This window comes from Rhipicephalus sanguineus, chromosome 1 (assembly GCF_013339695.2).
Source record: "Rhipicephalus sanguineus isolate Rsan-2018 chromosome 1, BIME_Rsan_1.4, whole genome shotgun sequence".
Taxonomy (NCBI): domain Eukaryota; kingdom Metazoa; phylum Arthropoda; class Arachnida; order Ixodida; family Ixodidae; genus Rhipicephalus; species Rhipicephalus sanguineus.
This window is the reverse complement of record NC_051176.1, coordinates 27,259,392-27,276,872: the sequence shown is the minus strand read 5'-3', so window position 1 is coordinate 27,276,872 and position 17,481 is coordinate 27,259,392. Positions and strand designations below refer to the sequence as shown.

General features: G+C 43.0%; 1 protein-coding gene across 1 annotated transcript in view; it reads left to right on the top strand.

Annotated features, from left to right (window-relative positions):
• Positions 1 to 14,922, top strand: part of LOC119406482 (protein crumbs-like) — a 286,551-nt gene extending 271,629 nt beyond the window's left edge. Inside the window, exons 22-25 of the mRNA XM_037673508.2 lie at positions 1,110 to 1,187; positions 2,852 to 3,113; positions 8,254 to 8,522; positions 9,232 to 14,922. Of these exons, the coding sequence (XP_037529436.1) occupies positions 1,110 to 1,187; positions 2,852 to 3,113; positions 8,254 to 8,522; positions 9,232 to 9,459 (837 nt within the window). The 3' untranslated portion in view covers positions 9,460 to 14,922. The remainder of the gene's footprint in view (positions 1 to 1,109; positions 1,188 to 2,851; positions 3,114 to 8,253; positions 8,523 to 9,231) is intronic.
• The last annotated feature ends 2,559 nt before the right edge of the window (positions 14,923 to 17,481 follow it).

Below are 17,481 nucleotides of genomic sequence, written 5' to 3'. Positions count from 1 at the left end.
ATTCTAGAATAAAAGTTAACTCAGCTGCAGGGCATTACCAAATGGCGAAAAGAAGAAACAAATGACACGGTGTCGCAAAGTGAACATAGACCTTGTCGTCTGTCTTCCAACTTTAGTGGTCACTCTGTGCTTTTTATGTTTCGTAAAATTGTGCATTGACGCAAAAGTTTTCACAGTTAAACAAAACTCACATCTGTGAAATACTAAAAAAGAAATAGCTCACTGCGTGCTGCTACAGTACAAAATTAACCATTGTGACAAAAGGAACGCTTCTAGCCAGACATGTCTTGATGGTTTCCTGGCTCTTCGTGAATGATGCCAATCTAAATCCGACACATCCCAGCATTTCTATGCATACAACAGCATCGCAGCGCCACCTTTCTCTCTAGGTAATTGTAAGAAACTCAAAGGAGACCACTAACCTCTCCAAGCCACCTTAGATGGACATTTGTCAGCTTTGCACAACCTGCAAACAATGGTTTTATTCTTTGTGGAAAAGAAATAAAACGGACATGCTGCTGATTTACCCTTTTTAATTGAACTTATAATACAGGAAAATAATTCATTCTGAAATGTTCTTTGTGCATGTGCTTACGTGTTAATGAATGCTTCTCATATGATGGTCAGGTTTGTTGTTTCTTAGTTGAAGAGTACAATCAGTGTATTTGGTCAATGTTCAGTGTTACCTTCGCATTAAAAAAAGATTTGTCAGGAAGGATGACAGCATAATATGCATTGGGAAAGGAGATAGGCCATATTATAAGAAATAGTATAAGAACGCATCATTTATTGCATAATGAACTTGTTTGGTTAATGTGTCTTTTTTGCCCCTTGTCTTGTTCTAAGTGCATGGGTGCAAGTTGATTTCACTCGGGGTTTGACTTTGACAGGACACACAGTCAGCTGAATGTCATAGGAAGAATATAATTTTTAGGCTCTGACAGAGTGATGATGTTAGGAGAGCAGTGGTTTGGCCAATTACAATGGTGAGACACATGGAAGCTGAATGTTTTGTACAGCTTTCATTTAGACAGTGTCCCAGCCTTTGTTTCTCTCTCCCTCCATGCCAGGGCAGCATTGTCACATATAGTGCACTCTCTTGATTGCAGAAGGTCATCACGTGTAACCAAGCTCCCTGTCAGAACAATGGAATGTGCTATGCTCAGGAACCCATTGGAAAGATGGCTGTAAGTAGCTCGAAGCTTTTTCATCAGTTTGTTAGGTAGAATCTTCTGGTGATACCACATTCATTGGCTCCAATAAAGGTGGAACATCTAATAATAATATGTAGCATACTTTAGCTGATGGCGCTTTCTTGAAGCCTTGTACTGGCATCATGAAAAATTTACCAAATCACAGTTGGCGTCAAAGGTTGACGGGGTTGTGTGTTGCATGCAAAAAATTCAATTTTTCACCGATCTGTGACCGTAGCCAATAGAACTACTCAACGTTATGTTGTTTGCATGTTACCACGAAGAGGAAATCTGAACACCAGGCTGCATGCCTGGACTGCATAGATATTCAGGGTTTTCTCTAGGTTTCGTGGTCTGTGAACTTTCAGTGCCGACTGCAGGATGAGTGTACATGCATGGGACATTTGCATGGTGCACTACAAGCTTTAAAAAAATGCGACTTGAACAGCGCGTGAAACACCCAAGGAGGAGTAACCGACGTTTCACGCGCTGTTCACGTCACTATAGAATACCAACTAGCCCGGTCACACACCTTGCTTTAAAAAATGAACAGAGCACCCTATGTGGGCCATATTTCTTGTGTGGACTCGAGCAAGGACTCATTGCAAGGCCATGTCCCATAGCGGGTGACTAAAACTTTATTCAGAAGAAAAAGAATTATTGGGAAAGAGCCCACAGTACAGTTAGGTGAGCGGGAAAAAAAAATGGACAATCTTGTCATGATGTGGCAACCAGGAATGCACTGGAGAAAGACCTATCGTTACCAGGATCAGCTCAAAGGCTCTGTAGATGGACAATGCAGTGCATATGTAGGCCACATCTGTGCCACACCCTGCCAAAATTGTAAAAATGAGGTACGGCCCTTTGCTTAGCAATTACAAGCTCTTAAAACTTCGGTTTCATTGGGACACAACAGACAAACTATAAGGTACAGCATATTCAGTCGTTTGGTAGGGTAAGGTTGAGAGGGTTTATTGCTACTGGACTAAACAAAGGCCAAAGGACTCCTCTTCATTTAGATTCATACTGAAACCTCAGTATGACGTGAAATTCATCTGGTATTCAGGCTGTGTTCAAATTCTTGAGTGCTTGAAATTTACTAAAGGGAGCTTTTTATTCAATTAGAATGCAGCAGTTCATCTTAATAATGAGGAGTTAACTAGATCCTTGGCAGATTTTTTCCAAAATACAAGATATTTTGGCCAGATAACCGTATGTGAAATTCAGGGTGGTCTGCTACCATTTTTTTTTTTTCATTTATGCATCTTTTCTGGCTTACTGAGCCTCCTTTTACAGTAAGGGTGCCTTTCTTGTTTCTGCAGCATAATTTGCTAAAATACAATTAAAGATAATGGTATTCTTATTTTAGTATTATGTTACTGAAGGCTCTGGTTACAGCATTACATGTGTTTATGGTGAGTGTTAACAGCAAAGTTCTATGTGGTGAAGGGGGATTCTGCTCAGCTTAATTTTCTGCAATTTGTTCTTTTCGTTACTTCTTTTTTTTCTTTTTGCCATTGCACTCTTTATAGTTTTTGTGAATGTGTGTACCAAATGCTAGCTAGAGTTCCAGATTTCAATGGTGATGGAATGGATGCAAAGCCTTCTTGTGCACTGATTCCCACTGCGTGATTATCTATTTTCCTGTGCTTATTCAGTACCGGTGCGAGTGTGAGCATGGCTTTGAGGGAACCAACTGCGAGCGTGCCCGTGACTTCTGTGAGAGTGCACCGTGCCTGCATGGTGCCGCCTGTGAGAGTGAACGAGGGGGTCACCGATGCATCTGCGTGGATGGCTACAGGGGCGATAACTGTGGTGAACTCATAGACTACTGTCTCGAGCCTTCGCCCAACGGCCCGTGCCTCCACGGGGGACGTTGTGTGCCGCACGTGGGGGGCTTCACGTGTGACTGTGAAGGCAGTAAGTGTCATATAGTATCTGTGCATTCTTGTTTTGGCAAAAAATTTTGTTCATATCCAATATATGTTATAAGAGGCTAAATCAGCTCTAATGAATCCACTGTTGTATAACTACAACATAATTATAACAAGGTGAATGGGAGTGCTCTTGAAGTGACGTTTACGAACGCTTACGCTGCACAATATTTCAAGTCACGCACAAAAAAAATTTGCTCTCTGGTAACTGAAATTGTGTCAAAGCTCATGTTTTCATTGTAGCCATTGAAATAACTCAATGCCCAACAAAATTCTAACTCTATACTTTATGTGCACAAATTCACTGTAGTCTACACGTTCAGTGTGATTTTATTATGTCTACAAGTCAAGTTGTAAAGACTTTCCTTTGGTGCATCACAAATAATAATGATGCTGTCATAGTGTTTCTTTTCTCTGTACAACTGAATCGAGCTTGCAAACAAAACATAAGCTGGCAGTATGATTGCATTTGAATGTTATGTGGAGAAACTGTAAACTGAAAACTATATTGAATGACGAGCTATGTGTAACACTTCAAATGTAAGGTCTGTGTGGGAAAAGTACCCAAGCGTGCTTTAAAAAAATGTGAACGTGTGGCCTTCCAGTGTAGTTGGTATTCTCCCACAGGGAGCAAAGTGGCACTCCCACTTCTCGAAACAGTCTACAACTGGTCCTTGGAAGATAAATCTGGCCACTTGACTTTGTATTGATTCGGAAGTCTTAATGAGGTAATTCTAATGTGGATTCCAAATTCCTTCTGCATATTGAAGTTTTGTTCAAGCAAACATTTCATAAAACGTTTGGCAGGCAGAGAGGGGTAAGAAGGACAGCTTTTTTTTTTATGAAGCCACATGACATGGATGTGTCCGATACGGCATTTGATATGTGTTGTGACCAGATTAGTTGGTTGCTGATAAGAACACCAGGATATCTGTATTTGCTCACCTGTGAAAAAGGTGTTAAGTATACTGGACAAGGGTGTCAATGCAGGCTAGTTGGTATTTCATTGCAGGTTTTTGGGTGTAGCGCCGCGTACGAATTGGTAAGAAAGAAGATGACAGGAAAGAGGCGCACTCGCAACTGAACTTTATTTTGCGTCGATTGCAAATATAAAGCTATGAAAAGCACCACGTGTTACCTATAACACTGCCACATAGTAAAACCAGATAAAACCAGATAAAATGGCCTACCGCACTAATCATCGAGATAGTCTATTTCACATGAAAATAGGTCAAGAGACAGCTTGCTGATGCATCTGCTGCCCAACTTGTTGATGACATACGCTTCAATAACTCACGCGCTTGTTTTCTTCTATATCTTTTAAGTACTCGCGTCTTCTCCAGCTCAGGTGCGCAGTGGGCTGACGCGCACTGTTTGATGCAATGAAGTGCCAAGTTGCTTCCCGTACCATTCTTTAACGTGTCCTTATGTTCCCTTAGACGTTCGTTGAGGCACCGGCCCGTATGACCGACGTACACCAGTCCGCACGTCAGGGCGATCTCGTACACGACGTTCCTTTGGCATTCGACGAAGGACGTGATGTGTTCCTTGGTGCAAGTCGGCGTCCTGTGTTCACTTGGCGGCACATGGCTCCGAGCTTGTTTGGGGCGCTGAAGACAACACGAACACCTACGCGTCTCGTGTTCTTTTTGATGCGATGTGAGACGCCGTGAAGATAAGGGATTACCGCAGTCTTTGGGCGTGTCTCCTGTCCTTTGTCTTTTTCTGCAGGATCGGTGCATTTCTTGCTCTGGCCACTCCAAGCTAGTCAAGCGGGGCATCGCGGTATCAGCATTGAGGAACACATTGCAGCGATCTTGCCACCACAAGATCCAGGACAGCTTTGTTACCCAGATGGAGAGGTTGAATGCTGCCGGGTTTCCCTCTCACATGCTATGTGAATTGGCGACAATGCTTTTGTGCAAGAAACGCACCGATGCTGCAGAAAAAGACAAAGGACAGGAGACACGCCCAAAGACTGCGGTAATCCCTTATCTTCACGGCGTCTCACATCGCATCAAAAAGAACACGGGACGCGTAGGTGTTCGTGTTCTCTTCAGCGCCCCAAACAAGCTCGAAGCCATGTGCCGCCAAGTGAATTCTCGTGAACACAGGACGCCGACTTGCACCAAGAAACACGTCACGTCCTTCGTCGAATGCCAAAGGAACGTCGTGTACGAGATCGCCCTGACGTGCGGACTGGTGTACGTCGGTCATACGGGGCGGTGCCTCAACGAACGTCTAAGGGAACATAAGGGCACGTTAAAGAATGGTACGGGAAGCAACTTGGCACTTCATTGCATCAAACAGTGTGCGTCAGCCCACTGCGCACCTGAGCTGGAGAAGACGCGAGTACTTAAAAGATATAGAAGAAAACAAGCGCGTGAGTTATTTGAAGCGTATGTCATCAACAAGTTGGGCAGCAGATGCATCAGCAAGCCGTCTCTTGACCTATTTTCATGTGAAATAGACTATCTCGATGATTAGTGCGGTAGGCCATTTTATCTGGTTTTATCTGGTTTTACTATGTGGCAGTGTTATAGGTAACACGTGGTGCTTTTCATAGCTTTATATTTGCAATCGACGCGAAATAAAGTTCAGTTGCGAGTGCGCCTCTTTCCTGTCATCTTCTTTCTTACCAATTCGTACGCGGCGCTACACCCAAGAACCTGCAGTGTTAAGTATGACAGGCAAGAGTGGAAGTGATTTGTGAGACAGATGCACAAATGTAGAAACACTTGTGTGTACCATTAATAAATTCTGGCTAAAGTTAGCTATTTATGTGTCGATAGAAGACTCAGTCATTTGTGAGAAAGACTAAAGGGTGATCAAACTGCGGAGGGTTAGTCATTAATGAAAATAGGAAAGTAAACAAAAAAGTACAGGTAAGCAAATATCTTTGCCTGCAATTTAATAGTTCTATAATCTCACTTTAGTTAGGTTTTCTACTTCAAGCCCTTAAAAAGTTCGCACATGTTCGACTTGGGGGGTCTGTTATAATAAGGTAAATACGGCTGATGTAAAAGTCATATGTTCTTGGTTGTTTTTCTGCCTCTTGTCTAATTCAATACAACAAATCACTGTATCCATTTAGTCGGTCCAGTCAGTGTTTAATTATTATTAGGTTGACTGTACCATTTGCGAAAACTGTGAAGCCCTTTGCATCCAAAATTCTGCATCCATACGTCAGTTGAATTCAGTTTTCTCGCAACAAATATTATTCAAGTCGATTCACTGGTTGTCTAAAGCGAACATTTCTACATTTTGTGTGTAGTATTGGAACTGAGAATTTGCTGTTGATTTTTAGCAAAAGCTTTAAGTCATAGGCTGTTACTTATAACCCAAGTACTATTTGATGGAGAGATTTGCATTCTTACCAGAAGCATAAAGTGACAAGAGACAAGCCATTCAGGCACAGTGCCATTCAGGAAAAGACTAGGGTTGTGCGAATATTCGAAATTTGGAATATTTTTCGAATAGTGTTTGCTGTTCGATTCGCACTGGAATTTTACTATTCGAACTATTCGAACTTCCCAAAAACAAATGCAGTCAACGTCCGACTGAAAGTGACCCCTTCAGATTTTCAATATGCTTCTCCGCATTGCACTCTCGTATTGCAGCAAAGCTACCTTTCAAGCTCCGTTACGGTCGAACTTTGCCAAGACACAATGTCAGATTGGAAGTGGTTCCTAGATTTTCAATATGCTTCACGTCATCACACCCCGGTATTGCGGCAAAGCTGCCTTTCAAGCTCTGCTACGGTCGCAAATGTATTAACTCAAGAAAACGCTGGTTCCAACATGGAGATGAAAGATGTGACAGAGGTTGGGGCTCAATTAATGCCGTTTTAGACCTGAAATTTGGAAAGGAAGTTCGAAAAATTGGAAGCCAAAGCTTTTTAGCACCCAAAATTTCAGATGTTCTTATATATCGACGTCTACGAGGTAGATTTGGAACTCTGGACTTGAAGGGAGCACACCCTTGTCCGCCACATCAGTTGGCCTTCCACAGAAGTTGAAAGAGGAGGAGAGGCTGAGGAAATGGCATCTCTGCCAATCACGTGTAAAGTGTTGTCGGCAACACTTTGGTTGCACCAAATCATGTACATAAATACAATTCGGCCTCTAGATTGCCTCATTCTTGATAAGACAACTATGAAACACCACCCCGCCAGTGCTTCGTCAACCTAGCGAAAAGAAACACTTTCATGTTACTATCTCATAAGAATATGCTTAGGAATCCTCTCTAACTTTTCTTTCTGCCATTTCGCTTCGAAGTATTCGAAAAATATTCTAGAAATATTTGAGAAATATTCGAAAAATATTCGATTTGATTTGCACTCGCACTTCAATATTCGAATTCGCTTCGCACCAAAAATTTTGCTATTCGCACAGCTCTAGAAAAGACCACTCCTGAACACCACTTCTCTTAAAGGTGCCCTGCAAAACTATTTGAGCGTGGTCAGAAAATGCTGCCGATCGGTATCCGACGCTTCTGTGAGCATATGAGCCCAACATTATAGCACAGCACGCAGTGGGGAATTTACAGTTTATGTTCCACGTCAGCTAGAAATCACTCGCTCTTCTCTCGACAAAGGATGGCGTATACCCAAATCAACTGTGTCACATGCCCAAAGCAACTGCTTCACATGCCCAAAAGGCACTGCCATTAGCTGATTTGAACATTGTGAGTTGCTTAGTTATCGTGGCCACCGTGGTGTGCTGCGACATGCCCACCCCGTGGTTAGCTGAGCTGCGCACAACATTTATAGGTTGGCCGTGTGCGCGGTCAAAGAAACATAAAGAGCAAGTGCTCCCTTTCACCCCCACCCCCCTCCGCTGTGTAGAACAAGGGAGAAAGCTCTTGGAGCGTGCGACAAATCCCTGTACTTGTGAAAATTCTGGAAATTTTTGCAGCAGCCAATTCGTGAGGCAATAAACTCCGATAGTGAGGTCATTTCCTCATTACTTGGAAAAGTGTTGCAGGGCCCCTTTAATACTTTGTTAGTAATAATATGAAAGGGCTTTGTAGGTAGCGTTAAGGGATGCAGGGCATTGGAGTCGCTAAGCACTGTGACTGACTAGGCGTGCAGAATATGTGTGATGTGTTTATTACCACCTGTGCAGCTGGCTACGAGGGTGCTCATTGCGAGACAAACGTGAACGAGTGTGCGCTGGAGGTGACCCCTTGTGAGCACGGTAGCACGTGTGTCGACGCTGAGGGCTCGTACAAATGTACGTGCACCAGTGGTCGCTTTGGCCGCCACTGCGAGCACAATGACACTTGCCACCTGGAGGAGCCGTGCCGTAACGAGGCCCCCTGCACGCCACTGGCTGAGGGGCGCTTCTTCTGCAACTGCACGCCTGGCTACCATGGGCTCACCTGTGCACTCCTGGTAAGTGGACTGTGGTCAATACGATGGGTGTTAAATAATGAAGTGACAGCATGCAAGCAACAGGACTGTGCTGTGTTAAACACAAAGGCAGTTTTATGTGTTAACTTCAGGTAGGGACACAAACTCCTTGTTTTACATCAATGGGCGTAGTAGCTCAGTAATACTGCATCTTTTTTTGTGCTTACTCCTCCTTTTGTCCTTTCTCAAGCCACAAGGAACCTTCCAGCCTTTCCCTCTTCATTTCTCTCTCTTGTGCTACACGGCTAAATATTGAAAGAAATGTTCCACAAAAGAAATGCTATTCCTACTTTGGCCATGCCTCCGCTTTTTCTGTGTGCGTGTCTCGTCAATTGCAGTTGCTTCTTCAGATAGCATCCATCAAGGGAAGCTAAGCTTCTCTCATCACATCCGTTTTCTCATGAAAGCCAATTTCACTGTAATGTTCCGGCTTATTTATTGCTAAATTTTTCTCAATAGAGGGCTTTTATTTTGTGCGTGTGTTTCAACGTGATAATTTTGCATGCTGTTTCGGTCCAAGTTACATGAAAACTGGAATTACATGCACCTTACCAGACATTCTTTTGTAGTTTCACCATCCTCGAACGCCCTTGTCGGGCTGCAGACAACTCTTAAGATGTGGTGCACTTACTTGCAGTGCAGTGCATGCTGTCAACTGGGTGCCCATCGCTTGTTTCACTGCTTTGTGCAGGTGAGCAGCGCCTCACTGGACAGCACGGACCTGAAGCTGGTGATTGGCCTTACAGTGGCATGTGTGTTCCTGCTGGCATTCATTGTGGGGGCCACGGTGTTCCTGCGCATGGCCAAGAAGAAGCGTGCAACCCGTGGCACCTACAGCCCAAGCAACCAGGAAATGTTTGGCGCACGTGTCGAGATGAATCCCGTGATGAAGCCTCCACCCGAGGAAAGGCTGATATGAGTGAGACGGACAGACAGTGGTTTTGTTCCTGCCCACCACTGGTGGTGCGGCAACGGTGGCAGTGGTGCTGCTCTGTCCTTGCTCTAGCTTCACTCCACTTTTGAACGGCGCGTCTACTTCGAGAGACGGGTCGTATTCGTCCAGCAAAGACTACGTTGTGTTCTCTTGGAAAGAAGGCGTGACACTTCACTCATTGAGCATGTCTTTGTGCTGGGAAGGCATTGTTGAATCTTTCAACAGCTGCACACCTCTGGCGACAAAGTTCCAGCCTTGATTTCTTTTCACTGAACTCAAGCTCGTGTGCCACAATGCGAAGGATTCGGTTCACTTGTAGACTTATATTCTCCTTCCTGATGCCTGCATGTTTCTCCTTTTTGTTTACAGTCTTGGCTCTGAGTCTTATCTACAGTCATGGTTCTTTACCACACTTTTATCATCAGATCTCTACAGCTGGAATGTCATCATTTTCTTTCCCTTAGCTTCACTGGCAATTACACCTTCCCTTCTGTTTCCTGTGAGCAAGATGTTACTTGTTTTGTTTTTTTCGTATGAGGAGACTGTATTGCTTATGCAAATAGTGCTACTGTGAGCCAAACAACTGTGAGCAACTCCTTGGTCCCAGCAGTGACCGGGCTCCAAGATTCACAGCTGTTAGTCTGTCTCACCACCTACATTCAACCACTTTCACGTCATTTCTTACCGGCAGTGCTTCTTTCTTTGGGTTTGTGAGCAGAACAACCTTTCTTTTGCATCACCATCCAAAACGGTCAACTCGTGGCCACAAGGTCTGTAACAACAAACTTGTCTGGCCTGAGAGTCGAGTTATCAAAAACAGAAAAAGACTGGGATCTCCATCTTTCGTGTTGCTTGAATGCTGGCATCACCACTGCCATCATGGTTGTTTCATCACCATGGCAGCCACATTGTGATCCCATCAGCACCGCATTGCCTTTTCAAGCTGTGCCTGAAGCTCCAGAAGAGCAGCTATGACCACCACCAGCACCATGGGACCAAGTGTGCTTGTGCTTTACTTTTCTTTCAAAAGCTTCTCGGGACACTGATGTGCTGTGGGATGTGCATGTTAACAGACCTAACCTGTGACAAAGTCTTAGACTGTGGAGGGTTCCTAGGGTGCAGGGCAGCTCACACTCAAGATGAGTTGGCACTGTGCAGGAAACTGTGGCAAAATGTTTTGGGCTCTGCGACATACTGCCTCAGATGTGAGTTCCTACGGTGCTATGAGCAGCGAGTGGCATTGCCTTTGGAGCGAAAGGCACAGACATCGCTGTCAACACCAGGACTCTAGAGTGTTGCAGTCCCATTGGCTGCCTGTTTTCTATGTTACGAACTGGCCATGCTTGTTTGTGTCGCACTTGTTGGCCTTCTATACACATTGTCATTGACCACAAGGATAACTTTTCAGCCAATGAAATGCCTCCATGTAGACATGTTCGGTCTCTTTTCAGAGCACTGTTACCTGATACAGAGATGTATGGGTGCATTTTTCAGATTTATATTTCTGTTCACTGCATGTATAGTACTTTGAAATAAGGTCTGATATCACTGATGCGCTTTCCCTCATTCCGTCCAGCACACTCAATGTGCAACTCTTGCCAAAGCACCTATATCATGTTGGCTTTCTGTAGATACTAATTAAATGCTATGATAGGAAATCTACTGTGTACAAAGCAAACCTTATTGTAAAGAATGTGCAACAGTTGCAAGGCAGAACACTGGAGAAAATAGAAATGGCACAAGACTTTGAAGGTGATCGACAATAATTTCGCACTACGCAGGACAAGGCAAAACAACGCACGTGTTGCTTTGTCTAGCTCTCTGTCCTATGAGCTGTTTTTATTCTTGACAATGCTGCATCAACTGCAGTGCGAAGATCAGTGCAGAGAATTGCCTAATCCAAAGGAGAAGCTGGTAATATTTATGAAGTTCCTGCAGCTGCCAGAGAGGCAAGTTTTCCATTTGGCGTACCAACACACTCGGGGTTTATAGCGTGGGAGTTTTAGCTCAGACATGCTGGGATGAGTGCAGAGACTGGACTCGCAAGAGTGCCAAGGCCTGCACTTTGAATCAATAGCGTGAATGAGAGGGAGTTTTACTTAAGTGTTATGTTACGAGGGGATGTTAGAACATGCTATATTAGGTTTATAAATGTTGAGGTGTTTCATGAAACAGTTTTTTCAGCCTAGCATAGCTGTTATAAGCTTGCAAGCACAAAAAATGCAGCTTTGGCAAATCTTATCTTTTCTGAGCAATATTTGTATTGTTTGTTACACGGGCCATCATAGTGCTATGTCTTGGCAATCTGCTACTTCATTCAGAAGGCCACAATTTGTGGTATGAGGAGGGCCAATTGCAGGTTCTTGTTGGCACTGCGAGGCCCGAAATGAACACACGAAGCTGATGGACAAATGCCCTAGACGGAGCGGCGTGCTTCTTGTAATGTCAGTCCCTACAGTTTCTGTTTAGCTTATGGATAATGGTTTGAATGCTATAAAAAACTCAAGTGTTCGCCCTCTCTTGAAAGTATATTTGAGCAAAACAGTTTTTCACAGATAGTACCAGTCCTTTAATTGTGCAGTGTAACCTTGATATCTGGTTTGAGTGAGGGAACAATATTTGGTTACTGTCAAACCTTTAAAGCAAAGTGCTTGGGACTTTCAGAATACATTGTTATACTGGTCACTTTGTGTTAAGATTAATCACCAAAATGCTGAAAAATTGAAGCGTAAACATAAAGAATCCGTTGTATAGGTAAAATCATCATAGAGGCAGTCAAGTGCATTATTTTCTTTCATTGAGGGAAAAAAAAAGTTCATGCCAACTTGTAAAGTTTACTCCGCTCGTCTCTCGGTGACCATGCAATATGTCGTTGCAGCACTTGTGATCAAGAATCTCCTGTTTGCAGTCTCACACTTTTAAATTAGACTGTTATGAAACACTCGTCTAGGTGGAACAAGTTGCTGCTGGCTGTTTGACTTTTTAAACTTTACTTGGGCAAATGTGGTGCGGACTAAGCAGTTGCCTGTTTGGCATCTGCGTTTTTGTTCATGCTGCGGCCTTTTAGTATTGACACTTTATATTTGTCCTATTAGTATAAAAAAATGGTCTTTTGAATGTGATTCAAAAAAGGAAGGATGGTGCAAACGACATGGAGGGGGCACAATGCAGTAGATATGTGCTCGCAGCTGAATTCTTGACGTACCGTATTTTCATTTTCGTGGGCATTTGGTGCACAAATTGCTCAAGCTTACGCGGCTACAGCACTTGCTACGCTCCTGCATGAAAGCATTCACACAGCTTAGCCTCTGGTTTTGATTCTTCGCATTTGTGCTTTGTTTTTCCAGCATTATATACACTGAGAGCTGTGAAAAAAAATTTTTTACAGTCTGCATTTCAAGGACCTGCTTTGTGAAAAGTTCACTGTTTGCGGTGTCATTGCATATTGGCCGATCAGTATCAACGTCTCGTGCTGATGTCATGCTTTTCGCAATTAGCAGCAGCGTTTATGAAAAGAGCAGGTTTAATGTAGGCAAGAAAAGTTTTTGTTTTCTTTACTAGCTTTTTAACCAGACCATGATATCCACCCTTACCTTGTCTGTCCTCCGTAGGCACAGTTGGGGCCCCAATTTTGCCAAAGATGTTGACTGCACCAGGAAAAACAAAAAGAGCTGTTCTCACTTTATTTGTTCTGAGAATATTGTTGCCCAAACCTTGCACAATGAGCATACACATTTTACTGGGTCAAATTGCACACTTGTCAGGTTATACGTGTGTACGTGTTTTTAATATGTTACTGCTACGGTCCTCTAATTGCTCAGGGAAGTTAACGCTGCAGTTTTTTTTTTCTTTGCTTGTCACCATGCCAACGCTTGAGGAGCACTTGTCATGCGAGCTGTGTCTGGCTCAGCTACAACTGCTGCAACATCCCACTGCAGTGACGATTAGGTCCGGGGCCTCAGAAGTGCCATAGTGTAACTTGTGTAGTCCGGTCAGTGGAGTAATTATTTCATATTTTCATGACCCAACATCATCATTTAAGCAACCATGCGGCGAAAGCCACTGTCCACTCTGATTTTGTCGGTTACTGATGAGACTATGGAGGCTTTGAGCATTGCTGCGTAGCATGTTATGAAGGCACTGAATATTTAGATGATGTTCACACTAGCCAAATGTGGCTCTGATTTGGCCTACTTTGATGGAGGCTACCTTTCTGATCACAGTAGTGCTACATAAATGCTGTGCAGCTTGAAGTCACTGTGCTTATAGAGCTGCATCAATTGGAAACAGACCAACACACACAACAGTGGTATGTTGTGTGTGTGTGATTCTCTTTTTTTTTCAAGCAATGCACTTTTGCAATTGTGGCATGACCAGATTACATTAATTTTCTTGAATGCTTATACACACGTAAGCTGTGAGTGCACATTGTAATTGCAAAATACGTTTACACGACAGTGTTTCATGCCCTCGGTATGGTGGCATACCATTGTGAAGCTAGCGCCTCGTGGCAGCTCACATGCAGTTTGGAAGGTCTACACGGTGGTGTTCTGATGATGGAAGCATCCAGTTGTGGTTCCTAGTGCTGCGAATGCTGCATGTGTTCTGTTTAGCGCATTCTTGCTTACATTTGAGCCAGACCCAATTCCCCGTGGGTGCACGTTTATGCATATGTAATCTGGAATGGTTTGCGTGCAGCTTTTAGACAATAAATCTATGTAGGGCATGGGCTGGACATGAAGATATCTGCACCAGATTCTCTCTGGCCCACTTGCTCCAATGTATAATACCAAATGCAGTTCTGTTCTCACTGCCGCTCTTCTCACAAATGTGCAAATTCAACTGTAGTACCATATAATCTTGCACTCTGACTTGGAGGTTTTATACTGTTTAAATGTGAGCCATGATGTGGTTGTTTATTTTATACTTTTTGAAGAAGTCTATTTACCACAGACACAAGAACACATTCCACCTGTTTAAATGAATGTGGATGAATGTACTAACAAATGTGCAAATTGTGTTTCAGTGGCTGAATGCCATGCTTGAAGTGTTGATGGAAATTTACTACGGGTGTGTAACTTGTGCATGTTTTTTGTGTGTGATTTTTTTTTCCTCAACAGAGGTCTGTTGCTTTTGAAGCCATCACTGAGCTCGCAACACACTTCTGCTATTCGCACTTGTGATTTCTGACTGGAATTCAGTTTACCTGTTGCCCAGTGGCACTAGAGTTTTCACATGTAAAGGGTTTGTAATGTTTAGCTGGAATAAATGGGGCATTGCAATTGAGTACAAATGAAATTGTATTAATTCGGTGCTTTAAAAAATAGTTCTCACATTAAAGGACAGTCGTGCCCCCATGTAGGCTTTAGAACTTGAAGGTTGCAGGTTCAATCCCGGCTGCGCCGCTAGCATTTCGATGGAGGCAAAATACTAAAAGTCCGTGTAGTCCGCGATGTCATTGCATGTTAAAGAACACCAGATGATCGAAATTTCCGGACTATAGCGTGCCTCATAATCATATTGTGGTTTTTGCAAGTGAAACCTCAGATATTATTATGATTATTATTATTATTATGACTTAGAATTTAATGTCATTATTCTTAGTAAGCTTTATTATTGGGTAGCAAAATTCATGACAGTGGCTTGAATGAAGGGACAAAACTGCTATTCGGCCTAGTTCGAACACATTCATCTTGAAATATTTGCGCAGGCACACGGGGACACAGAAGAGACACACAGACGGGCGCAATTGTGTGTGTCTCTTCTGTGTCCCCGTGTGCCTGCGCAAATATTTCAAGAAGGGACAAGTCAGTGCGCATATATCTTTATAAATACAGTGGATGCAGCTTATTGCAAGGAAATTAGGCGAGTGTGTGTGTTTCTGCAACTCCGTCATTCTCAACTGAACGTCTGTCAGAAGCGTGTTCTGTGGGAATGGCTTAAATTCTGACCTCTCACACCCTTCATTATTCTTATAATGCCCTGAATAAAAGGCCCACCACTTAAGAGCAGTTGTGCAGTATATATCATAAACAAGTTCCAGATGGATGGCATGTCCTGCATAGGTAGATAGCATGCCTGTACCCATATTTTGTTGTGTATTTATTATTTTTTGTTTTTATTTATAGATGTATGAATGCCTTCCTTGAGATTTCACAGATTCAACCCAGTTTGTTGCATTCAGCTGCCAACAAGTGCCTTGATCGCTCTAATTGAACTGTCACTGAATTGCTCCGTGTGTTTAAGTTGAAAGCACTGTCTTGTTTCTTTTTTTTTTTTTTTTTGTCTGTGTTTATGTCGGCAGAAAGAAAGAAAGAAATGTTTTTATACACGTTGTGTGCATGGGAGTCCTCTAAGCGTGTGCCATAGGCTTCCCTTGGAGTTCACATTTGCACTAGTGTTGCACCAAGACGTCAAGTTCATGCATTGCAAGGCGATCGCATTGTATATATGCTCTTGCATTGATGAAGCTTTTTACACGTAATAACGGTTTGCGATTGATTAGCTGCTCTATTATTGGCTATTGTGATTGGCCTGCACATCAGTGCACAAGGATGCTGACCACTTGCAAACTGTTTGTATCTGCAGATGGCTTTGTAACGACAGCCCTTTGAATGTGTCTGTTGTTGGGATTGGATCAGCTTTGCACAAATGCTGCTATTTCAGAACCGAGCTTGGAGACACTTGACGTATGAAAACAGCACGTGTATTCACAAATGCACTGTTGGGCTTGTGACAAGCTGGAGTTCGTGCAGCATGCAATATGAGGAATAAACAAAGTGATGAGGCATGTAAACGTCATACATTCAAGAGTAAATGTAGACCTGTACTTTGTAATTGTTTTGATTTGCCCTTATTCAGGCACGCCAAGATGCCATTTCTGGCAATAACATCGCGAAAGCATGTGGGTCAGTGACAGAGTGCAAAAGAAGAGTGGTCAAAATGTTGAGCCTGATTGGTGTTTTGTTTGGCTTTTAAAAAGATAAGGATGGTAAATGCTTCATGTATCATCTTTGGTTGAAGAATACTGAACTACAGGAAGTTGGGTGAGTTAGTAAAATTGCATATTTATTTACAGCACAAACAAAAACAACTAAAAACTAAGGAAGGGTGTCGCAACACAATTGCTGTCCGTATATTTCTTCGTTGTTTAGTTTGTTTCATTTGTGCTGTAAAGATGAAAATTACACAATATATATTTAAAGGGGGCCTTGACTGTGGTCGTCCGACTATTCCCAGTTTATCATTGCAGCTTTGATCAAACAGGGATCAGCACGATTGTACGCACAGAAAAAAAAAAGCTAAGAAACTGGGCTCTGAACACATGCCTTCAAAAATTTAAGTTTGAAACCACAGCGTCTAAGTGCCTCCGACAGCAACTGCCATTTCGACAGGCCTTGTGTGACATCAAGAAGTGTAGGATCGCTGTCATGCCATCTGTTCAAAACATTCTCAAACTAAATGCTCACTGTGCAGGTCTCTCCTTGCTCTGTGGTACCCAACATGCAGCTGTAGCACCAGTGTTCTATTTTATCTTTGTTTGTTCGCTAACATGTGCCTGACCACTCAGAATGCTTAGTTTTGGCACGTGAGTGTTGCCAGACTGCTGTACATTTTAAATTAGAATACAAGTTTTCTACCACACCAAATGCACTGTTATACAGCTTGCCATGGGACACATATGGTCTCGGATGCTATGCATGATTTCTGCTTGAAATATGGTGTCGTGGTTCTTTAAGCAATATGCAGGTTTAGCTGGCTGGTCAGAGATGTTTTCATCACTTTCATTCTTTTTGCCCAAATTCTACCTTTGCACTGTTAATAATATAAGATTGTGTCGTGTATGACACTTAAATCTGACTGTTTTTACACCATGCATACAGCAAAGCCTTATGAGCAGGGGTGTAGCCAGGGGGGGGGGGGTTGAAACCCCCCGAAAATTTTCAATTTTGCTTGCATATATATACACACACACAGATACAAACGCACGCACGAACATACATAAAG